Source organism: Polypterus senegalus, chromosome 6, assembly GCF_016835505.1.
Source record: "Polypterus senegalus isolate Bchr_013 chromosome 6, ASM1683550v1, whole genome shotgun sequence".
NCBI lineage: Eukaryota > Metazoa > Chordata > Cladistia > Polypteriformes > Polypteridae > Polypterus > Polypterus senegalus.
The window spans coordinates 5,210,900-5,237,961 of record NC_053159.1 but is presented as its reverse complement, the minus strand read 5'-3'; the positions used below and the strand labels follow the sequence as shown (position 1 = coordinate 5,237,961).

General features: G+C 39.7%; 1 protein-coding gene across 1 annotated transcript; it reads right to left on the bottom strand.

Moving 5' to 3' along the window:
- LOC120530756 (putative methyltransferase DDB_G0268948) lies at positions 1 to 27,062 on the bottom strand. Its single transcript, XM_039755315.1, has 6 exons — positions 26,724 to 27,062; positions 9,680 to 9,840; positions 8,123 to 8,339; positions 4,167 to 4,267; positions 2,915 to 3,052; positions 1 to 341 (listed from the first exon to the last, which is right to left on the bottom strand). Exons 1-6 carry the CDS (start codon positions 26,832 to 26,834, stop codon positions 251 to 253), a joined length of 819 nt encoding a protein of 272 aa, XP_039611249.1. The 5' UTR covers positions 26,835 to 27,062; the 3' UTR covers positions 1 to 250.

The following is a 27,062-nucleotide window of genomic DNA, read 5'->3' as shown; positions in this document are numbered from 1 at the left end:
TAGCACAATATACTGCACATCGCACTTTATTTTTGGTTTTAAATTTCATTATGGGTATTTTTTATTGTATTAAAAAACTGGTGGAAGAATAAAAAAAAGAGACAGAAGACTACAAGAACGATATGGAGCTGCAACTTTAACACACAGCCGATAGAAAAAATGAAAAAGCAGAATCTCGTCTAAGTGAAATGTCGACTGACTGAATAAATATGCCATATGTGATCAATCAAATCATAAATCTGTGTCGTCCTTATTTTGGTTTGGAGGCCAATATACAGTAGTAATGCAGCCACATTTCCAGCTCTGTCTCAGGTGATGAGACCTTCATCTCCTCTAGAAATCTAGAAGGGAAACATGAATATACAAATTAGGGAAATCCATAGGCTGTTATCAGTTTCAACAGTAATCTACCCAGCCGATAGCATGGATGATGTTACACTTTACCACCTTTGACCAGATTTTAAAAATGGCTGCTGTGATAGAAGGCTGTGAGAAATAGTTACATTTTTCATGACACCATGTCTGTATGCTGATAATTTAAATTATAAGCTATCCTGGGTCACTGGATTAAACATTTCAAATATTGCGATCACAAACTAGTAAATATTCCTACCTAACACGCCACCTTTTACATTTTCTGCTACTACTAACTGCCTCATTTCTGCCCCCCACAACTCAGTTGTTTCCCAAGTTCTCGTTTGTGTCATTTCTTAAAGTGGTACTCATTAGGCCCAGAAACACAAGGCCTTGAACAGAGAGAGCGCTTCTGGATTTGCAGAGCAATATTTTCACACAGCTTTCTTGTTTCTTCAATACATTATTATTAGCAGAACACACATTGTTTGTAATGTACATAACAGTACTGAATAATCCAGTTGGGAATGTACATTAAAAAAGTTCTGAAAGGATGAGAATGTATCTTTTTTAAACAGTATGTGTTCATGTATGGTGAGCGTCTCCCACACTGTTCACCTTGAAGTGAAAGGTGGGCTGTAGATTTTAACAGAAGAGCCGTAGACAGAATATAAAACACAGGAGTACCTTTTGGACAAAACCAAAAAAATGTATCATTTATACTGTACAGTACTGTAACTGAGCCCACACTGGAAAATTAGAAAGAACAAGTTGAACTCTGAACACCCCAATTAAAACAAGAAAGGCTTTAATTTTCAGTTGTTATAGGTGAGCGGGTGCTTCACACAAGACAAGCACACAGGCTACTAAGCCTTTATTTCTGTTTAAGAATTCACTATAAAAAATATCATGTTAAATAATAAAACATATATGTCTGCTGTATCAGAAAACTGTAAAAAGAAATCACTTGTAAGCACCTCTGTACACAGTGGATTATAAGGACAGCAATCATCTTTTACTACTACTTGCAGGATCACTTTTTTGCCAAAAGTGCAGAAGAGCACTCACAAATGAAAACACTGCTCTCTGTAAGTTTAACAAGTCAAGCATCCTGACTGTACTGTACTTGATCTGCACTGGACATAAAAAAAAAACAACTTGAGGGATCTTACTTATGACACTACAGTACTAGTGTGTTGTACTGTGTTAGCCATTATGGATGTAGTGAGACGTTAAGCAAAATGATGCCTTTTATTGGCTTACTAGAAAAATTACAATGTGCATGATTTTGAGGCAACTCAGGCCCCTTCTTCAGGTGAGATGTAATCTGTAATTGCTTTGTAATTGTAATTGTTTGCAATTGAAATGGCTTGCAATTGTTGTAATTGATTATTTCTTGCCTGAAGTAGGGGCCTCGAAAAGCCTGCATATTGTAATCTTTCTAGTTAGCCAATAAAAGGTGTTATTTTGCTTAACTTTTTATGACACTACATAAATCTACACTTCTTCTGGTTGCTCCCGTCAGGGGTTGCCACAGAGGATCATCTTTTTCCATCTCTCCCTGTTCTCTTCATATTACTCTGTCACCCCCATCACCTGCACGTCCTCTCTCACCACATCCATAAACCTCCTCTTAGGCCTTTCCCTCTTTTCCGGCAGCTCCATCCTTAATATCCTTCTCCCAGTATACCCAGCATCTCTCCAAACCAACGCAATCTCGCCTCTCTGACTTTGTCTCCCAACTTGAGCTGACCCTCTAATGTCCTCATTTCTAATCCTGTCCATCCTCGTCACACCCAGTGCAAATCTTTGCATCTTTAACTCTGTCACCTCCAGCTCTGTCTCCTGCTTTCTGGTCAGTGCCACCATCTCCAACCCACATAAGATGGCTGCTCTCACTACTGTCCTGTAGATCTCCCCTTTGGTTGTAATTTTGTTACTTATTTTTTTAATGAAAGACAAGACCATGGCAACTTTTATAAATTCTGGGGTATTTAATGGTGGAAACAACTTTATCAAGAGCTCTGTTGAATGACTACACAAAGGCACGTATGATTTACATCTCAGGCTCTTATGATCCAGCAGGGCCATTATCAGTAAACCTGTAGGCGTTACTACACAGTTAAATGGTTACACTGCTTGTTGCAGATGAGATGTAACTTAATACAAACACACAGAAGAAGTTCTCTAGTTCATGAATATCAATTTCCTCCAACCACTTGAGCCCAAAGAAAGGGAATTTTCCTTCTAAAGGTTGTCAGTTACCCTGGCAGCACCACCACATGTGAACAGTAGGGGGTACTGCTGGGAAACATCCTGGTCGGACAAGACCCTGAAGTGAATTTGTTAAGGACAGTTGGAGGACTCCACTCCAAATTAACAGAAAAAAGGAAGGTCACTAAACAATTATACGCACAGTATATCAAAGGCAAATAGTATGGCTTTTGTTATTGAGCTTATAAAATAAATTTTACCAGTGCAGATTTCCACAAAGAATGGAAAGAAATAACCAATAAGCACTTTTCTTTCCATAAAATAAACCACAATCAGTACATCTTACCTTTGTTCTATTCTCTGCAAGACTGTCTTTGCAACATCCGGCTCTGCCTTTACGAAGTTCTGATATGGTGAGAAAGACTCGGTCAGCCCCACAATATCAGATAACGGTTTGCGTATCTTGTAGATAATATCTTCGATTCTGCAAAAGGGAGAAAAGGAAAATGTTTTATATGCATAAAAATAAAGGGTGTGAAATATTTTAATTGGCATGGATTCTTTTTGTATAATCTTAAACACACAGTTAAATAAAGCAAACATGCGGACTTCAAGACCTTATTGCCCTGCGTGGTACTATAATGTGATTGGATTTTTCAAACACACACCCAGATAGCATGTTTGTTCATACAGTTGTTCATTACACATTAACTAAATAGCAACGGACAATCTTTAGGGCTAAGAGAATTAAATAGAATTTAGTTCAAGTTTGCTAAAAAAAAAAAAAAAAATTAAATGCACAGCATCATGCTGTTGGGCTAAAATCCAACATCTGTCTGTAAGTATGTCTGTCTGTTTTTGACGAGAGAACTACTTCATGGATTTAGGTCGGGTTTTCTTCTAGAATTTGCTTGAACATTCCGGTTGATTTTGCGACTTCTCTCATCACGCTAAGTATAATAGTTTGCAAGCAGGAGCGATATATTTGCGCTAATCCAAGAGAGGCTGTGGGCCAAGGTGAGGGGGAAGCGTGACATCAGGAGTGGGGAGCCGGGCAGGACCCTCCTCACTGTTCTGTTCCACTACTACGCGGATGGAACTGCGGGGGACGGCTAGTGTTAAAATAACTTGGAAATATGTTAATTTATTTAATAGAGCTGATAAAAACAAACTTTATTAAACTAACTTTATTATTCCCCACTGCAATACCAAAGCCTTTTCTTCACAAAGGCAGCAAAGCGGCAAAAAAAGCAGAGAAGCTAACAGACATTCATTGCACTATGTGGTGTATGTTTTCCCTGGAGAATTCATTTTCTCCCTAAACATGTGCTGTTAGGGTAACTGCGTGGGTGTGCCTCATACTGCCAGTTCAACTTTTAGCTGCATGTTTTTACCCCAATTTTTGTAAAATATGATCTTTCCTACTCTGAAATGCTGTTAAAAAATTCTTACACAATAATGAAGCTGAGCTCCACTTGTGCCTCTCCCATGTATATAATAAACATAAAATATAAAAGGGGTAAAATATAACACAACATGCACTTGCAAGCAGAGATTAAAAATAAATTGCAGTCTCCAACAATAAATTATAATCTTACCTTTCTTTGTCAGGGTAGGTGATAGCTTCAAACATCTCTTGTAACATTGTGTCATTTTTGCAACCTTGAACTGATATGTAGGGAAAGAAAGGCCTGCACTCCTACATAAAACACAAAAATAAATAAATAAAAATAGTTCATTGCCAGAATTAAAAAAAAAAATGTAATTTCAGATTGGGAACTCAAAGGACAGCAGGTGCTTAGCCACAGAGCTAGCCTAAAAGGTATTCATTAACAACTTTGAGGAAAATGTCATCAACAAACAGCACTGATAAATGCAATGTGCAACAGTCAGGTAATCAGTTGGGGGTACAACAGCACAACAGGGCATATTTTATATAGAAATGGGTCTTAGTGTAAACGGCATAATAAACTTTATAAAAAACTAGCCATCCCATCGCCCGCGTAGTACTGAAACAGGACAGCAAGGAGGGCCCTGTCTGGCTACCCACTCCTGACATCACTCTTCCACCTCCCCTCGGCCTGCACCCTCTGTCTGGAGTTTGTGCAATTATGGATCATTCCTGCAAACGAACTGTGACTCTTAGCATGATGAGAGAAGTCACAAAAATCAACCAGAATGTTCAAGCAAATACTAGAAAAAAACCCAATCTAAATACGTGAAGTACTTCTCTCGTGAAAGCGAACAGACATACAGACATTGGATTTTATATATATATATATATATATATATATATATATATATATATATATATATATATATATATATATATATATATATATATATATACTAGGCTGACCCGCCTTTTAAGGCGACCCACGTTTAAGTTGACCACTTCTTAAGGCAATTCAATATGTAGATCAATTTGATATTTTATACAAACTCATTAATTTGGGTATATTGCATTTGAGCAGTATTACTTTAATACTCGTAGTTTCTGTTATTTTTGTGATGAAATTTTAACTTTTTTTCAATATTGAGGTCGCCCTTTTGAACCCCCCTGATATTTACTACGCGGTGAGGCATTTGTAGTCCATTAACATTAATTATTTCCAGAGACATAATTTTGTCTATTTTTCCAGCGCATCGCGCATAAAAGCAAGGGAATGGTGGGAGCACCAGAACTCTGCTCACATCATGTCGCTTCGTACCGCAAGCTGCAAGTAGTAAGTCTGTGATAAGCGGAATACCGCTACGCTTTCCACTCACGGGACGGAAGAACAATCCCGACCGCTTTTATACAGTAAGAAAGAAGAAGAAGATATCGCACAGTCTGGAGTAGAAAATCATCTTTTACCTGGAAAAACGAAACTACAAATCCCATCGTGCATTGCAAAATGGACAAGGCGTGTGTGAAACTCCACACCTGCGTAGCTTTCACGGGACGGAAGGACAATCCTGACCGCTTTTATATAGGAGATATATATATACATACACACATATATACACTCACCTAAAGGTTTATTAGGAACACCTGTTCAATTCCTCATTAATGCAATTATCTAATCAACCAATCGCATGGCAGTTGCTTCAATGCATTAAGGGGTGTGGTCCTGGTCAAGACAATCTCCTGAACTCCAAACTGAATGTCAGAATGGGAAAGAAAGGTGATTTAAGCAATTTTGAGCGTGGCATGGTTGTTGGTGCCAGACGGGCCGCACTGAGTATTTCACAATCTGCTCAGTTACTGGGATTTTCACGTACAACCATTTCTAGGCTTTACAAAGAATGGTGTGAAAAGGGAAAAACATCCAGTATGCGGCAGTCCTGTGGGCGAAAATGCCTTGTTGATGCTAGAGGTCAGAGGAGAATGAATGGGCCGACTGATTCAAGCTGATAAAAGAGCAACTTTGACTGAAATAACCACTCGTTACAACCGAGGTATGCAGCAAAGCATTTGTGAAGCCACAACACGCACAACCTTGAGGCGGATGGGCTACAACAGCAGAAGACCCCTCCGGGTACCACTCATCTCCACTACAAATAGGAAAAAGAGGCTACAATTTGCACGAGCTCACCAAAATTGGACAGTTGAAGACTGGAAAAATGTTGCCTGGTCTAATGAGTCTCGATTTCTGTTGAGACATTCAAATGGTAGAGTCAGAATTTGGTGTAAACAGAATGAGAACATGGATCCATCATGCCTTGTTACCACTGTGCAGGCTGGTGGTGGTGGTGGTGGTGTAATGGTGTAGGGGATGTTTTCTTGGCACACTTTAGGCCCCTTAGTGCCAATTGGGCATCGGCTACCTGAGCATTGTTTCTGACCATGTCCATCCCTTCATGATTACCATGTACCCATCCTCTGATGGCTACTTCCAGCAGGATAATGCACCATGTCACAAAGCTCGAATAATTTCAAATTGGTTTCTTGAACATGACAATGAGTTCACTGTACTAAAATGGCCCCCACAGACACCAGATCTCAACCCAATACAGCATCTTTGGGATGTGGTGGAACGGGAGCTTCATGCCCTGGATGTGCATCCCACAAATCTCCATCAACTGCAAGATGCTATCCTATCAATATGGGCCAACATTTCTAAAGAATGCTTTCAGCACCTTGTTGAATCAATGCCACGTAGAATTAAGGCAGTTCTGAAGGCGAAAGGGGGTCAAACACCGTATTAGTGTGGTGCTCCTAATAATCCTTTAGATGAGTGTATGTATATGATAAGTTTGTTTATTAAGAACAAAAATTAAGATTCCCTGAATATATAACACAACAATCTGGTGCTCAACAAAAGAACAGAAGGGTAAGAAGAATATTTATTAACAAGTTTATAATAAAAAAATATTAACAGTGAGTGAGCCACTTTAACAAACAATCCACTACATCGCAGGAGATAAGCATTTACCTCCTCAAAACAGGAAAAAAAGAAAAAGATCACATTAGAGAGAACCTGCACATGCACTTCATACAGTTAATTCATATTTTGAATCTGTTAATAAACATGCACAGATCCATTAAAAATGTTTGCCAGTAAATCAGGCATATTATATACTATATATATATATATATATATATATATATATATATATATATATATATATATATATATATATATATATATATATATATATATATATATATACACACATATATATTGTGGCGGGTGGCGGAATCCTTACCTGGCCAGAACGCCCTGAGTGTGGAAGGACCAGGGAAGAGAGTATTTGTGGGTCAGTGTCTCCCCTGGGCCAATTGAGGGTAGCCCCCTTGGTTTCCAGTGGGGCCACCGCCAGGGGGCGGATGGACCGTTCCAGGATCTTATTTGATCACGCTTCCGCCATATGCCAGTGTGGCCGGAAGAAGCTTGTTAGGCACCTGGAGTCCATCCAAGTGCCCTATAAAAAGGAGCCGCCTCACTCCATAAGTTGGTCAGAGTCAGGAAGAGAGGACAAAGCTTGAGGAGGAATGGAGGGAGAAGGACTGGTGGCAAGAAGGGAATGAATGGTATTGGTGTGTTCTGTGGACTGGTATTTTGGGCACGTCAAAGCTGTAAACAAACGTATGTAGTGTGGCAAAATCTGTCTCCTTCCTGTCTGTGTCCGGGTTAGGGTGGCGGTACACCCCCTAGTGGCTATTTGTCACACACCTGCACATGGGAGGCAGCTAAAGGGCTTGAATGAGGCAAATTCCGAGCCAGACCAGGATGTGGCAGAGTGCACCGACTCTTTTTCGTGCTTTTCTGCAGACCGTTCACGGGAAATTCTGCCTGGCCCTGCTGACGTCACTTCCGGGGCCGAGCCTATGGATGAAGACCCTTCCGGTCCCAGTCCCTTTGACATTACTTCCTATACTGGCCTTTAAAAGCCTCCACCTTTCCCCTATCCCCTCACTTCTGTTTTGGACTCCAATTTGTGCACATCAGTGCCATCACTTATTTCAGTTTTCGCAGCCAGGAAATAATATACGGGTGGCTGCCCCAAACCTTTCTATGGCTCTTTGTTAAAATTTTGTGACAATATACTTGACTGCAAGAATACTGACCTCCTCATAAATTTCACTTAAACGTCCGTGGTGAGCTCCAGGAAAAAAAAATTCAAATTTTGAAGTGTAACTAAGTAAAGCAATGCACCCCTGAGGCTTTAGAATTCTCTCCACCTCCTTAAGGAACGTATCGGTGTCAAAGTAGTGAGCAGCTGTAGCGGCGGTGATCAAATCCACTGAGCTGTTGTCAAAGGGGAGAGTCTCTGCAGGGCAAACCCTGGAACAACCAAACAAAAGAAATTATAATCTGAATATCACAATGGACAGGCTGCATTCACTTCTACATCAACATTATTCAGAATACGTACAAAACCTCCTCATACGAACATCCTTTTTGGAGACTGCAGTAAGTCAATATCTGAACAAAGGAAGTAGAATTACATGCTCATAAATCAATCACTTTGAGAATGGTAGGCATTTTAGGCATGTAAACATACGATTCTGATTTTAACAGAATATTTCATTTTTGAGTACTTGTATCGAGTACAGTAGAGATGCAATTTTTTATAACTGACGAGGTTACACAAAACTATTGTCATAATCATCATAAAACAGAAATGGCGTATGTACAATAGCATACTGGACCAAAACGTACTTCATTAGCCTGTACAGTTTAAAAAAAATGTGGTTTCTGTTATCTACTTACTAATTTTAATCACAACAGTTTCTTCCAAATGTTTTTTGCTCTAACCATTGATCTGCCATGCTTTATTTACATGAACAACTTGACATAATAAGTTTTCAGACTGTGAAAGTTAGGTTTTAATGTATGGGAATTCTTTTTATTTGAAATCTTATCTTTAAATAAAAGGTTTATAATAATTGTTACGCATACCGCCACCTTTTGAGCTTCCATTGAGTGTTAGTTTCATTGCAATACGCACAGCACCATAAAAAGCTGCCCTCACTTTGTTTATGTGTTTTATACTTTGGTCAGCTCGTTCTGTGGACAGTGGTAGGTAGCATATCAAGGAGAACTTGAGAGGGTAAAAAAACGCTCAAATATGTGATGCCTTTTTTAACTTTTATGTGGTAAAAAGTAATCCTGTATGCATCTCTCATAGTAAACTCAACTCACCCGACGATGAAGGTCAGCTCATTAAAAAATTTGATTAACACCCAGCAATGATTTAGGCCAGCGCTGTACAGCAGAAATCTGATAAACCTCACCACTCACCCTAACAGAAAAGTTGTTTGCACTGGCACTTCACGTCACAATCAAACAAAATCCAAAAATAAATTGATAAAGAGCTGCAAAGCCAAACCTCTATGTGTGGATCCAAGACTCCATTTTACAGAAGTACACTAAACTGATTTATTTTCTTTAATGTTTAATGTTTGCAATGCATTAAATGAAGGAGCGTGTCATGGTTACAGACAAACCTCATGTTCATACCTTCAGTAAACTCTCTCAGCACAGAAGAATAACGCTACTCCGAAGGAATGATGGAATCCCACGAATAAATGTATTTATAAATCATTGCAAGTAAAACAAATTCAACAAAAGTGCTCTTTAGCAACTGCCATTTTTGTACCTTTAACAGTTTCCATACTTACTTGTAAGAGACATTAGGAAAGCCAGGAACCATCCTGGCCTCATGGATCTGAGCCTCGCTGATATCAGTCCCCACCACCAACTTAAAATGACAAGCAATTTGTCTCGTCAACTGGCCAGTCCCGCAGCCCACGTCCACTGCCAGGTCATGTGGTTTTTCTTTCTAAAAATTCAAAAAGGAAATTTTACAAATCTGATTTGGTAGATACTCTGTTCTCTATGATTAAAAAAACAGCACTCTCAAATGATGTGTCGCATGTTTTAAATGATCAGAACGCTGTCATACCTTAGCCTTTGAAATGTGTTGTTTTGCACTGAACTGGTAGCCCTGATGATTTGTTACAAACAGGTGTCACACACGTGCGCAGGGGAGGCAGCGAGAAGGACCAAAAGAAGGTAATTCCACGCCAGGCCAGGGGGTGGCAGGGTGTAAAAACCCTTTCTCTGTTATCCCTGCAGACCAAACACAGGAAATTCTGCCTGGGTCCGATGATGTCACTTCCAGTTCCGGCCCCTGATGACGTCATTTCCACTGGCCTGCCTTAAAAGCCTGACAACCTCCTTCAGTTCTCAGTTCCTGTTTTGAACTCAATCTGTACTCTACTGTAATACCAATTCCTCAACTTTGCAGCCATATTCAAGTCTATTTGTGGCTGTCCTAAACCTTTTTCTGTGTCAAGCTGATTTGTTTTCACAAAGGAAAGCCATACACTGTATTATGTCTAATCACAAATATTTTTTTTCTTGCATCAGTGGCTGTATCCCATTAATATCTAGCAAATATTCCATGTACATATTTTGCAAAGTGCTATATACTTTGGTCCAATCTGCATTTTCTCAAAATATGCTCTGAAGTAACAATTTATGATTAATTTAGAAAGCTGTTGTGCATAATATACACTACAGCTAGAGGGCAGCACGGCAGAGCAGTGACAGCGCTTCCGACTTGCAAAAAGTTGATTGGGGGTTCAAGTGCTGGGTACTCCCTGTGTGAAGTTTGCATGTTCTCCCCGTGTCTGTGTGGGTTTCCTCTCACAGTCCAAAGACATGCAGGTTAGGTGGATTGACGATGCTAAACTAACACCCTGGTGTGTGTGTGTGTGTGATAGATAGATAGATAGATAGATAGAAGAGGCACTATATGATAGATAGATAGATAGATAGATAGATAGATAGATAGATAGATAGATAGATAGATAGATAGATAGATAGATAGATAGATGAGGCACTATATGATAGATAGATAGATAGATAGATAGATAGATAGATAGATAGATAGATAGATAGATGAGGCACTATATGATAGATAGATAGATAGATAGATAGATAGATAGATAGATAGATAGATAGATAGAAGAGGCACTATATGATAGATAGATAGATAGATAGATAGAAGAGACACTATATGATATTTTAATTTTAAACAGACCTTTATTAACAATTATAACATAATTGCATTTAAATTAACAGTCAAAATTAAACAACATTTAATAACACACTTTTCCTACTCATACTTTAAGACTAGACATTCATCTTCCAAGGAGCATAAAACATCATTTACAGCCCAAATTTCTCTAAATATATCTAATTGATTAATAAGTTTAAAATATTCAAATTCGATTCTCAATCTTCTTTGAAGGAGGACCTTAAACATTAACAGAGCATCAGTAGTTTTCTGATCTTTATCTCTATTTCTTCTCGTTTTTAACGTTGCCATCTTGGCCTGGCCTAACAAAAAATTGCAAAGTAAACATTGTCTTTTACAAAGTTTTGACACAGACATTCCAAAAATATAAATGAGGTTATTAAATATAATTCCCAAATCCTTGAACAATAAATCAAGAAAATGCAGCAGTGGTTGTAATCTGGTACAATACAGAAATAAATGATAAATTGTTTCTTTCTGAAGGCAGAATGGACACTGATCTGTTGTGCTGGCACCAATGGTTTTTAAAAATGAATTGGTGGCTATTGCTCCATGTAGGATCCTCCACTGCAGGTCCCCAACTCTTTTCTCAATTGGCGGTTTATATAAAGTCCTCCATGCTGGAGATGTCGTGTCATGCAGACACAGAGTGTTCCTCCACAGGGTATCAGTCATGTCTTTCAAATACATAAAATGGGACACTTTAAGACACCAGTCATACAATTCTTTTTTTGACAAATTTTGGAACGAAATTCCATTTATGTGATTAATTGTTAAAATGGAGTTATTAGAACTGATAAAATCTTTTACATTTGGTTTAATTGTAATGATACATTCAGGAGGTTCTGCCTCTTTTATAAGATCTCCAGAGATATAATCCTCACACAGAGGACCTGCACCCAATTGCACTAAAGAGACTTTAAGTTTGTTGATTATCGACCCCCCAAGACGGACAGACCTAATCCCGAGCTCATGTGCCACAGCTGCCCCAGACTTCCACTGGTTGCTGACCGGATCAATAAAGTTGGCTACTTTGGTAAAGCCTTTGTTCATTAGCAGTGAGTTTAAACTAACCGAGTCAAACTCCAAGACTGGATTCCATATTACCGGTTCTTCGAGTAACCAGAAGACTGACTCCACATTAATACCCACTCTGTTTGTTTTGGTGTGCCAAATCAATAACATGTTGCAGTAAAAGGTGGGCAGCACAGATAGCCAATCGCTTGATATCAATGAAAAGGAGTTGCAAATCAAAATTGAGATTTCCGACCCTGTGAAAAAAAGCGAATGCTAAACTCCTCCACAGTAAAGGCTGAGGGGCATACAAGAGACGTTGTAAATCTGTCAGCCTAAAAGCTTCAATTCTACTCAGAATGTCCACCAAGCCCTGACCACCTTCATCCACAGGCAGATGTATCACACTGCGTTTAACCCAATGAAGTTTATCCCAAAAAAAATCTAGTAATATCCCCTGAATTTCTTTTAAAAGCCAAAACGGAGGATCTGCACACCTAAATTTATGCCAAAGCATTGAAGCAATTAAATTATTAATAATTAGCACCCTACCCCGAAAAGAGAGCTTGGCACCACCCATTTCCATTTCTTCAGTCTCCCTGAATTTGATCAATTAAGCCCTCCCAGTTATCAGCTGTGGCTCCAGACTTCCCAATGTAAATTCCCAGATGTTTAAATACCTTAGAGTTCCATGTTAGACCACTTGGGAGGTTTGGGGGAGGACAGTCCCAGTTGCCCATCAGAAAGGCATTACATTTGGACCAGTTGACCCTGGCAGATGACACCGTTTGAAACACCTGTAAACAGTCCTGCAGCAGGACAACATCATCAGGTTCAGTGACGACAACTGTGACATCGTCAGCATATGCCACCACCTTAAAAGATGCAGTGGGACACACAGGCAATGACAGGCCGTGAAGACATTGGCGAAGTCTGTGGAGCAGGGGCTCTATGGACAGCGAGTATAGCATACCGGAGAGTGCACACCCCTGACGAATGCCCCTTGTAACAGAAAATGGGGCTCCCAACCCTCCATTAATTTTAAAACACTAAACACATTCGTGTACATTAATTTAATATATCCTAGAAAGGTCTCACCAAAACCAAACCTCTTTAGAACTGTAAATAAATACTGGTGGTCTACCCGATCAAAGGCCTTCTCTTGATCCAGTGAGATGAGACCCGCCTTAAAACCAAAAATCTCAGAGGCAGATACCAAATCCCGCACAAAGAAAATGTTATCAAAAATACATCGTTCAGGGACACAGTATGACTGATCGAAGGCCACCAAGCAGTTCATGACAGTCCTCAGACGAAGAGCCAGCGCTTTAGAAAAGATTTTATAGTCTGAGCAGAGCAGGCTGACCGGTCGCCAGTTTTTTATGTTGCAGAGATCCCCTTTTTTAGGTAAAAGAGTCAAAACTGCTCTCCGACAACTCACAGGAAGTTCTTTATCCCTGATGCTCTCCACAAACACAGTCAGGAAGTCCTTACCCATGATATCCCAAAAGGACTTGTAGAATTCGACGGGAAGTCCATCGATCCCAGGGGCTTTGTTCTGATTTAAACTCCCAAGAGCTCTAGTGAGCTCCTCCAGTGATAGTGGCAGGTCGAGCTCTTCCTTGGTGGATGGAGTCAGCTGTGGTAGGTCATTAAAGAAAATTTCTGTATTTGAAGATAAGTCCACTGTTTCTGCAGAGAATAAGTCTTTGTAAAATTTTAAGGCAAATTCCGGATCTCCTCGGTCTCCGTCATTTCAGTCCCATCTGCAGTTTTCAGACAGTGAATGATTTTTGCCTGAGCAACCTTCTTCTCCAATGAAAAGAAAAACTGCGTAGGGGCGTCTATTTGGGAAATATTCTGGAATCTCCCCCTGACAATGGCGCCCTTCACCTGTTCATCCAGTAGGGACCTCAGAGAATCTTTTTTGTCTTTTAGAGACTCAAGCAAATTGGCATTAAAACCGGTTTCCAGTTTGGTTTGAATTATCCCAATGTCCTCTTCCAGTTCTTTAATGGCCATGGTGACCTTTCTAGAAGAATGTTCAGAATAAAACTGGCAAAAGAGTTTAATTTGGACCTTGGAGACGTCCCACCATTGCTTCAGAGATGAGAATTCATTTTGCTGAGTCTCCATTTGTCCCAAAAGAGACGAAAGTGTTGAAGAAATAGAGAGTCTTTAAGAAGTTTAGTATTAAAGTGCCAGAATGATTTAAAATTACGCTCAGACCCCAAAGAGAAACGAGTGAGAGCTAAACTATGGTCTGAAAACCCTGTGGGCAGAAGACAAGAGCCCAAAATGAGGTTCAGATTGTGCCGTAACGTATAAATCCTGTCCAGCCTTGCCATGGATAACATGCCACTGGAGGCCTTGAGCCATGTGTACTGTCTCGCCATTGGGTTCGACTCTCTCCACACATCCACAAGTTCTTGCTGATGAAGGACCGACTGCAACACCTTGACTGACCCGGTGAGGCTCAGCTCCATTCCTGTCCATCTCTGCATTTTCAGTGCAATTAAAATCGCCAGCTAAGAACACAACGTCCTCTGAACTGCACTCAGCTAGCACATCTTTTAACAAAAGAAAAAGAAATTCTCTCTTTGCCTTCATTTGGAGCGTAGACATTTAAGAAAATAATGTTTTTCCCCTGAATACGTACAACGACCTTCATGAGACGACCTTTAATTTGCTCAAGACAGTCAATGGACTCCGGGAGAAATGCCTTACTGAAGAGCACTGCCACCCCTGTGCTGGCACTGGAGCCGTGGCTCAGAATCGATGTCCCACTCCAGTCCCTCTGCCACTCCGACTCATTCATTGGGTCAGTATGAGTTTCTTGAAGAAAAGTAACATCTAGTTTTTTCTGTTCCAAATATTGAAAAAGTACGGCTCTCTTTAAGGAGTCTCTGCAGCCGTTAACGTTCAAAGAGCCCAAAGAGAAAACAGGCATTAGAAAGAAAAGAAACGGAGCAGCAATGACAAGAAGAACTTTAACTAATGAAAAGAGAGGAGCTGGTGTGGAGCCATTATGTGCTGGAGGTGAGAGACTTTCTAACTTTGCTGATAACATTCTTTAACCGATTAAATTCTTTTCTTTCCATTCCCAAAGGAACAGCATTGCGCATAACTCGCTTGGCTGAAACCAAAAAAAGTTCCAGGTCAGGAAAATGTTCTACAACATTCACCTTCCTTTTGCCTTCAAGAAAATCCAGAAAGCTCAGAATGCTTTCAGTGCTGTACTCGTTTTCCAAGAGTGCCAGTTAAATTGTCACTTGACATACAAGAGTCACTGTCCTCACCACCCTGCTGACTCCCCTCACACTCTGGGCTAATTGTCACCTCTCTGGTACTTAGAAGACGATTCTTTAAAGACACGTCAGCCCCCTCTGTCAGGTTCATTTTGTTACTTCTCTTGGCTCCTACTCCACCGTCTGAGGTTTCTTTCCTCTTTCTGGGGAGTGTCGTCCATTCTTCTTCGACATTCATTTCCTCAACAATTCCAGCTTTTTCTTCCCTAACTGCACTGCCTGAATTAGTGCCTGGTTCAGTTTCTGCCACAGCTTTGACATTTAAGAGAGGGCAAGCAGTTTCACTGTGGACTGTGGACTCAGGACTGGCCTCGGTCTGCTCATCCACCTTAGATGGCTCACAGGTAGCAGCGGCAGCATTCAGACCTTCAATGTCATCCACCTCAGTTGGTGTCGTTTCAATGACAGGCTGCATAACCTCGGTCTTAGCTTGGCCCTTTTCTTCATCCTGATTTATATTCACAGTAGAGGACTTCAACTCGGCCTCGGCCGATCCATCCACTTCAGGCATTTTTGTCTCAGCTTTCTTTATTTCACTCCTTTCAACTGTGGAGCTACAACTGGGTATCTGATTATCAGAACTTCCTACAGTCGAGCTAAGAGTACCTGTGGATACCTCACAGACAACAATCTGCTGATCTTCAGCATCGGAGTCGGAGTCTTCAGACTCATCCTCTATATCTGACTCGCTCACTGCATTTGTGTTTCCACCCATAGCATGACTACAATCAGCTCTTTTACAGTCAACTGCTTTGTGCCCTGCACGGCCACATTTAAAACATTTCATTGAATCAGAAGATATAAACACAATATAATCACATCCATCTACTTTGAATTTCAGAGCAACATCTAACTCATTGTAACCTCTGTTGAGGAGCATAAAAACCTGTCTCCTAAATGAGACCACATGTTTTAATTCTGGCTGTTTACACCCCAAAGGAATCATAGTAATGTCAGAAATAATCTCGCCATACCTTCTCAATTCAGTACGTAGCAGTTCATTCTTCAAGAAAGGAGGAATATTAGAGATTATAATCCTCTTTGCAGGAGTTGAAAGCGGCAAAACAGAAATGAGGGTTCCATTAATGACTAGGCCTTCCTGAACCAGTTGGTGAACTAAGGCCTCTTCATTTAGAAATATCACGACAGCCTTATTCATTCTTGAAGCAGAAATAATGTTTTTACATCCAATTATTTTTCCAATTTCAGTAACACACTTCTCTACTGAAACTACTGGATCAACAATCAATTTGATGCCATTTCTTCTGCTAAGTTTTTCGAAGCCATGTGGCAAAAGGCCTGGCTGTATCCCTCGGGACACAGCCATCCTAGCCACTTCTTTTAAAAAAAAACACTAAATAAACTTGAAATAATGACTATATATAAATAACACAGCAAAGAATTAAGAGAAATGACTAGAAAAAAGAAATAAAAGAAAAAAAAGGAAAAAAAAAAAAAAGCTAAACTCAACTCACTCTCCTGCTAGCACAAAGGCCACTTCCACTCCAGACCAAAGCAATCGACACACAGAGAAACAGCAAGACAAGATAGATAGATAGATAGATAGATAGATAGATAGATAGATAGATAGATAGATAGATAGATAGATAGATAGATAGATAGATTGATAGATAGATAGATAGATAGATAGATAGATAGGTAGATAGATTTGAGAGGCACTATATAATAGATAGATAGATAGATAGATAGATAGATAGATAGATAGATAGATAGATAGATAGATAGATAGATAGAAGAGGCACTATATGATAGATTGATAGATAGATAGATAGATAGATAGATAGATAGATAGATAGATAGATAGATAGATAGATAGATAGATAGGTAGATAGATTTGAGAGGCACTATATAATAGATAGATAGATAGATAGATAGATAAGGCACTATATAATAGATAGATAGATAGATAGATAGATAGATAGATAGATAGATAGATAGATAGATACTTTATTAATCCCAAGGGGAAATTCACATAATCCGGCAGCAGTATACTGATACAAAGAAACAATATTAAATTAAATAGTAATAAAAATGAAAAAAATTAAAATAAAATGAATGTTACCATTTATTCCCCTGGGTGGAATTGAAGAGTGTGTGTGTGTGTATTCACCCTGTCGAGGGACTGTAACTGCCTTGCACCCACTGTTTGCTCGGATAGGCTTCAGCTTCCCTGCCGCCCTACTCTGGATAAGTGGGTTTACAAAATGGATGGTGGGTAACTGATGTTATCTACTATTTGACATTGGGGAAAAAAAATCAAATTCTCACTTCGAGGATCTGTGCAGAACTTTTTCAAAACCTGGCAGGATCTCAATAATAACATTTTAGATTAAGTTCTTAAAGCACCGAGGAAGCAGATTCTCTCCCCTTTTCTTTTACTTCTCCATTTATCTTTATTCACTTATTAATTCATCTATCTACTTATTTTTACTAGCTTTAAGTTTTATTCTGCCAGCCATGCTCTCTTTCTCAGGGGGGTTGATTTGTTTTCGATCCTATTTTTGTAAAAACTGATCTATTTGTATGGAATGTTGTTTGATTTCAATAAAATCAATATATTAAAAAAAATGGATGGATGGGCTATAACAAGACTTTCTCAAGCCTAATCAATTTTTTATGCTGCTATTCATTAACTTGCAACAGAATCCTGCAATTCAGAACAAACATGTCCTGCCCAGATTTGGATCCTGCTTTGCACAAACTTTGCTGGCAACACACATCTCTGCAGGGTTTAACTAGTTAAGTTGGTTGGAAAGTGAATGAATGACACATGATAACATTTCTACCTTATCACTGTTTAATGATTAAACAGTAGCTCACCAAGACTTGTAATAAATACTTGGTTTTAAATAACACTTTTTTATCTTATTATTTTAGTTTTCTTTTGCAGGATGTTTATATTGACACTGATCAGACCATTTTTCTAGTAAACTCCACACAGACAATAACCAGGCTTGATGCAGGTTACGGCCTCCAAGACCTTGAATTGGCTTATGCGGGTTTTTATTAAAATTTTATGATAACTTTTCCAGTACAGGGTTCATTACTGGGCTGCAGGCTAACCCAAAAACAATGCAGGAATCATCTCCAGTTGGAACGAAAATTCATCAAAGGCCGTGTCAGTGTCACCACATCTCTGTGATGAGAAAGTATGCTATACACTGGGTGGAAACTTGCAAAACCTTACATGAGATGTGACTGAAGTGGGAACTGATTAAAGGTCTCTAAAGTTGCAAGAGAGCAAATATTACCACTACACTGCTCTGTTACTCTCATTTTCACTAAGTTAAACTTAACAACCGGTTAATTCAGGTTAATACAAAAATAGATGGTCAAATACCATTACGTTATAAAAACGAACACATTTAACAAAATGACAATAAAAATGAACACTCTAAAGAAACATTCGCCCGTTTTCTCACCCACTGTTGTGGTTCACAGTGGCCTGGAGTTGGTGTCTGTTGTCACACACGTGCACATGGGAGGCAGCTAGAGGGACCAATCACAGGTAATCCCACGCCAGGCCAGGGGCTGGTGGGGTACACTAATCTTTCATCTGCTATTTCTACATATCAAAGATGGGAAATTCTCCCTGAGTCCAGCCCTGAAGACATCACTTCCGGCCCCCAGATGTCGTCACTTTTGCCAATCTACTATAAAAGCAAGACAACCTCCACAAGTAGTCAGTTCTGTTTTGGACTCAAAACTGTTCACAACTCTGCTTATATTTGCCCTTTTGCAGGCAGGGATTAAGTGTACGGGTGGCTGCCCCAAACCTTTTTGTGTGTTTTAAGGCCGATTATTTCACACTGTCTGAAATTATTGGATGCAAGGCAGTAACCAACACTGGATGGGATGCCAGTGAAATAAAAACCTCAATCCGATCAACTTTGAACTTGTATAATCAGTACAGGGATGCAAAGAATTTGCGCCGATCTTTGAATCCACTCGTATACGGTTGGGACCATCTCTAGAAGGGGTGCCAGTTATTTGTGAACCTAAGTTCTGCCTTTAACACGATCGTCCCTAGCAGGATGGTCACCAAATTGCTCGAACTGGGTGTCAGTCAGCACACATACAGAAGGATCAAGGACTTAACAAACCAACCACAAACTTGGAAGCCCCCCTCCTGACCCCGACACTCAGCACTGGAGCTCCACAGGGCTGCGTGCTGAGTCCTCTTCTTTATTCCTTATATACCCATGATTGCGCTCCAATACAATTGTCAAATTTGCAGATGACAATATTGTGGCAGGACTGATACATAACCATAATGATTTTGCCTAACTGGATGAGGTCATCAAACTGCCTGAATGGTGTTTTATTAATAGCTTGAAATTCAAATCCTCCAAAACAAAGCAACTGATTATCAGTGTCAGGAGGCAGGAAGAGAAACCTGCTCCTCTAGACATCAGAGGAGACACAGCGGAGAGAGTGCCTAGCTTTAAATTCCTTGGCATACACAACTCCCAGGACCGCACACGATTTGTAAACACAACTTTTGTGATGAAGTAGGCACAGAAACAGCTCTGTTTCTTAAGGATACTGAGGAAGGCTAGCCTGTCCTTGCAGCTGTTGGTGGCCTTCTATCGCTGCTCTGTGGATAGCATACTCACCTGTGACATTTTGGTATGACAAGCTGGCTGCTCTATGTCTGACAAAAAGGCATCAAATCAGCACAAAAAAATATTACCCACACCCTGTTACCTTCACTAGAGGGCAAATACAGAACTCGATGTTTACGAAAGGCCAAAAAAATCATTAGGGACCCATCTCACCCAGGGTGCCTCTTGCCTTATTCTAGGTTTTATTTTTCTATTCTTCATTATGTAAAGCACTTTGAGCTACATTTTGTGTGTGAAAAATGTGCTATAGAAATAAATGTTGTTGTTGTTATACAGGGTGGGGCAGAAAGGACGGACGTTTTTTACAAAATCACAAAATTGTAAATTTTTTCTTACAAAGAAATTTATTGAAAGATTTGAGTTCATATTGAAATAGCATTTGACAATTTGTAGGGATGGAAATGCAAGTCTAAATGCAAAATACGCCTTACTGTACGATTACTGAGGCCAAGTTCAGAAGAATGCTTCCGAGCAGATCGACTTGGACTGCGCAGCAGGGCTAATCGTACGCTCTCGACATTTTCGGGGGTACGTGCCGTTCGTGTAGCCCCCGGCAGTCTTTTGTTCACTAGTGTACCTCGTGTACGAAGTGCTTTAACCCAACGTAGGATAGTGTTACGAACGGGAACAGCTTTATTTCTGTGGATATTGAAATGGCAACGAAACTCACACTGAACTGCGGTAATACAGTAGATTGGTTGTTCTTGACAAAACGGTCGTATGTAAAAACGTGGTGTTCTGTCGTCCATGGCTTCATTGCTTCAACTAAAAAGAAAATAAAAACATGCTAAGACTTCGCGAACCTAACGCCACCTACCGCACATCTGTCACTCCACCTAGTGGTGAGTTCTAGCCATTTCAAAGATGTCTGTCCTTTCGGCCTCACCCTGCAGTTACTATTAAGACGCACACTTCCAGACTACTGGAAGGCTTCTACCCAAATGCTATTAGAGAACACACATTTTTCTTAAATAACTGTTCACTGCACCTAAGTGCTTTTGATCTTATGTCTTTCATGGTCACCCACTGCATCAATGGGGCAAAAGTGCAACATCTCAAAGGCTCACTGCAAAATGGAACTACTTCACTATTTACTATTTATATGTTAACTCCTTCAATATTTTATTTTTTTACTGGTTTTTCATTAATGTAGGTGAGTAGTTTCAAATGCAGAGCATATGATGAATCTGTTGAAGACTCTGTTTTTATTATATTGTATGTACTATTTTGGGGACACACCAACATTTTGTTGTTTATCTGTGCAACGACAATAAAGGCATTCTGTTCTATTCTAATGGACAGATAGTGCTGGGCCCTATTTGTGTTAATCATTTTTGAGCCACTTTGTTTCTGTTTAAATACTGTGTCTTGTGTGTATTTATTATGTGATTGGTAATTTGTAAATTTTGCATTGATATCTTCCTGTGAATGTGTCACTACACTCTGTGCCAGCACTCAGTAAAGAGTGCTATACACAAATAAACTGAACTGAAGGGCACACTTGCACACACTCACACCTTTGGTAGCGGATAAACACAAACAAAATAAATAAATAAATAAATAAATAAAGACGTGTCTGTGTGCTCCATATGTGGTCCACTTGGGCAGGGAGGCCGCAGAGGCTGTGAGACTTTACTCTTGCTTGTCTCCACATTAGAAGTTTGTCAGTTCCTGTCGCTAATGAAACAAGTCATTTAATTCTGTGTCTCTTTGTGCTCTCACTTTGCAGATTATGTTTTTTCTGAGAGTGATCCTACACTTCCTGGAGGACGACAGTGCCAGCAGGTTTTCATCGCAGCCAGTCATTCTGGCCAAAGCAAACTATTTAATAATAAAATAATAATACATTGTATTTATATAGCGCCTTTCCAATGCTCAAGCCGCTTTACAGAGTTTAAGAAAGGGTAAACAGTATATAGCATTTTACTAAAACAGAAAAATAAATAAAGAAGAGTAAGACAGAACATTCAGAAAAACCTAGCCGACGACGTACTCGATGATCTAGCACACACACACACAGGTTACATGAGCATCTTGACATGGAGGTAAACTGAGAGAAGGGTAATAAAGTCAAGCAGAGCTAAAAGCCTTCCTGAACAGATGACTTTTGAGTTGTTTTATAAAAGAATTCATGGAGTCAGCTGGTCTGATTAATTTCGGTAGGTCATTCCAGAGTCTGGGCACTCGCTATACAGCTGAAGGCCCTGCTGTCACCCATGGAGTGTAGATTAGTGTGGGGCACAACAAGATGACCAGAATATGAGGACTTTAGTGGGCGGACAGGCACATAGTGATGGAGAACGTCACTGATTCACTGTAGTTTGATGCAAGGTCATTTATGGCTTTGTAGGTTATGAGCAGAGGCACGGGGAGCCAGTGAAAGCGGAGCAGGATGGGTGTGATGTGCTCGCTGCTGCTGGTTCAGGTAAGGACTCTTGCAGCCGAGTTTTGAATAAGCTGGCTTAGTTTTAGTTCAGTTAAAGAATTATAAAGTGTTGTGAATCAAAACTCTTAGAAATGATAAATCCACACTTGTAATTAATTCACCTGTTCCCACATAATAGGGAAATCAACATCTCACTAGCTCGGCAGTAGACACATTTACACCCGAGGTTGTCCATCATGAAATTACTTTTTCATTGAAGCACTTGGAGTGGAAAAAAGTGAAGGACCAAGAAGAGGCAATCAGGTTTTCAAAAGAAAGGAAAATTATTTTGACCCTATTAAACCAAGAAGGTGTTTTAAAAATTTAGACCACATACACAGAATATGACAGAAGTATTAAAAAGAATGCGTCCTTTGAGAGAGTTTATAGAAATGGTGGAACACTGCTGTAAAAGTCAAATGAGCCAGGTTTTAGTTAATAGTAATTTAACTCCAAAAATCCCTATAGAATCTGCTGTAAGACAAGGATCTCTTTTTCATTTGCACAATAGAAACCCTGCAAGAAAAGATAAGAAGGGAGAGAAACGCACACAACATTAAAATTCCCTGAAGTAATGGAAAGGAGGTCAAATGTGTAGCATACGCACACGTTATTACAACTGTATGCAAACATGTAGGCAGGCAATAGGTGGCTCTAAAGCAAAGGATCTGCACTGGTATCTGGAAGGTTGCTGGTTTGAATCCCCGTTGCTGTCAAAAAAAAAAGAGATCCTACTCTGCTGGGCCGTAACCTGCAATTGCTCCAAGGGGTGTTGTACCATGGCTGACCCTGCACTCGGACTCCCAGGGGTATGCGAAAACAAACATATTCCTAATACAAGAACGTTTACAAGGTGAAATAAGGAACAAAAAAAAAAAAAAAGCTGAGCATTTTTACAAGACATCTTGGCTTCTTTTAAATAAAAGGGCATCTGTCCCTAGACGTTTCTACAGCATACCTTAATGGTATTAGTTTATTACGCAGATTATTTGAATCCTCGCTGCTCATTTTTCTGTTTCCTTGGTTTAAAAAGAAAACAGAAAAATGAATCAATCAGTCAAACTAATGTCAGAAACCTAGGTATCATCTTCAAGTCATCACTAAGTTTTGAAAAACAAATCTCCATGGTAGTAAAGTCCAGTTTTTACCAAATGAGGCAAATTTCTAAACTAAAATCCTTTCTTTCACAGAAGGACTTGGAAACAGTCATTCATACCTTTTTTACAGTTTGGACAGATTACTGTAATTGCGTATATGTGGGGCTGCCAAAATCTGCTCTGTCGCACCCGCAGCTAGATTCTTAATTGGGTCGAGAAAAAAGGATCACATCTCCTACATTTTAGCCTATCTGTCCACTGGCTACCAGTGAGGTGTCCCTTTGATTTTAAAATCTTGCTGTTTGTTTGTTTTGGGTTTTTTTTTTTAATTAATTTTATTACAATCCATACAAAGCAATCGAGTTTTTACAAAAAGAAAAATGAAGTTAAGAACAGATCGACCCCACCCCTGAGAGAGAGAGCAAGCAAGCCAAGCCGTGTTAAATTTTAAGGCTTGTAAACAAACCTAAATTAATAAATTCTCTGTGCTTCATGAACTTATTTTAAAATATTACTGATTAGATCCTGCCATGTTTTGAAAAAAGTCTGTACAGATCCTCTAACTGAGTATTTGATTTTTTCCAATTTCAAATAGTATAACACATCGGTTTCCCACTGACTTAAAAGAGGAGAGTTTGGGTTCTTCCAGTTTATCAGAATGAGTCTGCGTGCCAACAGTGTCGTGAATGCAATCACAATTTGTTTGTCTTTCTCCACTTTAAGCCCCTCTGGAAGACCCCCAAACACAGCTGTTAATGGGTCAGGAGGGATTGTGAGTCCAAGGCTGTCTGAGAGGTAATTAAACATTTTTGTCCAGAATAATGTTAATTTGGTGCAGGCCCAGAACATGTGACCCAGTGAGGCTGGGGCTTGGTTGCAACGTTCGCAGGTTGGCTCTCGCCCTGGAAACATTTTGGAGAGTTTTAGTCGAGACAGATGTGCTCGATATATAATTTTGAGTTGTATAATTGTATGCTTTGCGCATATGGAGCTCGAGTGAATTCTCTGCATTGCTACTTTCCACTCCTTTTCTGATATATCAATTGAGAGATCTTTTCCCAGTATCCTCTTGGATCTTTGAAAGGGAGGGATTGTAAAATGATTTTATATTTTGTAGAGATGGAGTCTAAGTCCTTGAGATTGAGCAATATTTTTTCCAGCATAGATGAGGGTTGTTGTTTTTAAAGCCTCACAGGGTCTCACTGCAAAATACATCTGTGACCTCCATCACCCCTATGTGGCACCGAGAGCACTGAGGTCATCTGGACGACGACTCCTTGTAGCTCCAAGATCTCGGCCAAAACTTTCTCAGTTAGAATGACCTGCCTTTCCACATCAGGTCTTCATCCTCTAATCGAGGTTTTTAAAAATCAACTTAACACCTGCTTGTTTTCTTCCGCCTTTCACTGTGTATAATAGGAGTGTGGTGGATGTTAAAATCAGTTGTTTTATTAATCTGCTTCTTCATGATTGTTTGCATTGTGTTTATTTTAATGCTTCTTTGTACAGCACTTTGGCGCAACCTCTGTTGTTTTAAATGTGCTTTTATAAATAAATAACAATAATACATTTTATTTATATAGCACCTTTCCCATGCTCAAAACACTTACAGAATATAAGAAAGAACAGCCGAGTATACAGTATATAGCATTGTACAAACCAAATAAATAAAGAAGATTAAGTAAATTCAGAGAAAGCCTAGCAGACAACATAATTGATGATCTAGCACACACACATACAGGTTACATGAGCATCTTGACAGAGAGGTAAACTGAGAGAAGGGTAATAAAGTCAAGCAAAGCTAAAATCTTTCCTGAACAGATGACTTTTGAATTGTTTTTTTAAAAGAATTCATGGAGTCAGCTGATCTGATTCATTTCAGTATGTCATTCCAGAGTCTGGGCGCTATACAGCTGAAGTCCCTGCTGTCACCCATGGAGTGCAGATTAGTGTGGGGCACAACAAGATGGCAAAAATCAGAGGACTTTAGTGGGTGGACAGGCACATAGTAATGGAGAAGGTCACTGATGTAGTTTGGCGCGAGGTTATTTAAGGCTTTGTAGGTTATTAGTAGGATTTTATATTTGATTCTGTAAGACACAGGGAGCCAGTGAAGACGGAGCAGGATGGGTGTGATGTGCTCGCTGCTGCTGGTTCGAGTAAAGACTCTTACAGCTGAGTTTTGAATAAGCTGGAGCTGTGATATAAGAAGGGGCACCTGCCAACAGCGAGTTACAATAATCGATGTGGGATGTGATAAAAGCAGGGACAAGTTTCTCAGCATTAGAAAAGGAGAGGAAGGAGCAAACAAGGGATATGTTACGGAGGTGAAAGTAAGAAAATTTCTTAATGTGATTTATGTTGCGGAGTAAGAAAGGGAGGAATCAAAAATGACACCAAGATTCTTTGCAGTAGAGGCAGGTCTGACGAGATCACCACCAAGATGGAAATAATCTAATCTAACTCCAAATCATCTTATGCATGTCATAGATATCGATGGAGAAAGCGTTACAGAAAAGAAACAAAAGTTTTAAAAACTGCATGGATTTAAACGAGTTGTGAAATAAAGCCAGCAATATGCACACACACCAACAAATCAGCTTACTGACTGACAGCAGAAAATGTGCTGCAACACCTCTAATAAAAGCCTAAATAAAATAAACTGAGTGTCAGAAATGGCAAACTAAGCAGGAAGAGGTATAACAACAGACTTCTCAGATTTTAAAAGTAATCATTTTCATTACAGATAATTACAGTATATTTTTATATTGCCATGTGTACGCAGTACAACGCATTTCTCATTTGCACATCACCTCAGAACAGTGTCTGTAATTCAACAGCAATAAAAAAGACAGAGAAGCGGAACTATAATAATGTTTTGTATTTTTTTTTAAATAAATATTAGTAGTGAAAGCAAGTTCGGAAAATGAATTGATGGACTGATTGCCACCCCGTTAGGCAGCAGGCGTATGACAGTGAAATTCTTACCTGCCCGTTTACACCTGTCAGGTTCTGCAAGTTACAGTATGTCGGCTCTTTAACGTGAACACAGCTGTCGAGTTCGCGTTAACCGGTTAACATCTGCCCTGCACATTTAAAGAGGTAAACGTAGAATGAATGTAAGCCTCACTTTTTTATCCAGATACCCGAGAATTAACTTTTGGATTTCCTCCGGTGGATCAATCCGGTACTTCTGATACACAGAGGCGTGCTTCTTCCCTTCGAAACCCCGGTAGGCCATCTTTCTCTGTTTGCTCCGCTCTCCTAAATCGTGTCTGACACTCTACGCAGAGCTTAACTTTGGCCATTCGCCATCTGTAGGGGTGCCCAAAACCTTCAAGGAGCGAACAAAGTCCACCGCTACAACACTCCCTCACTGCTCAAAAAAACAGTGCGATGAATAAGAGAAGCGCGTGCGTAAGCAAAAAGCGCGCCCAGCTGCTTTCCCGATCCCACAATCCTTTTCGCT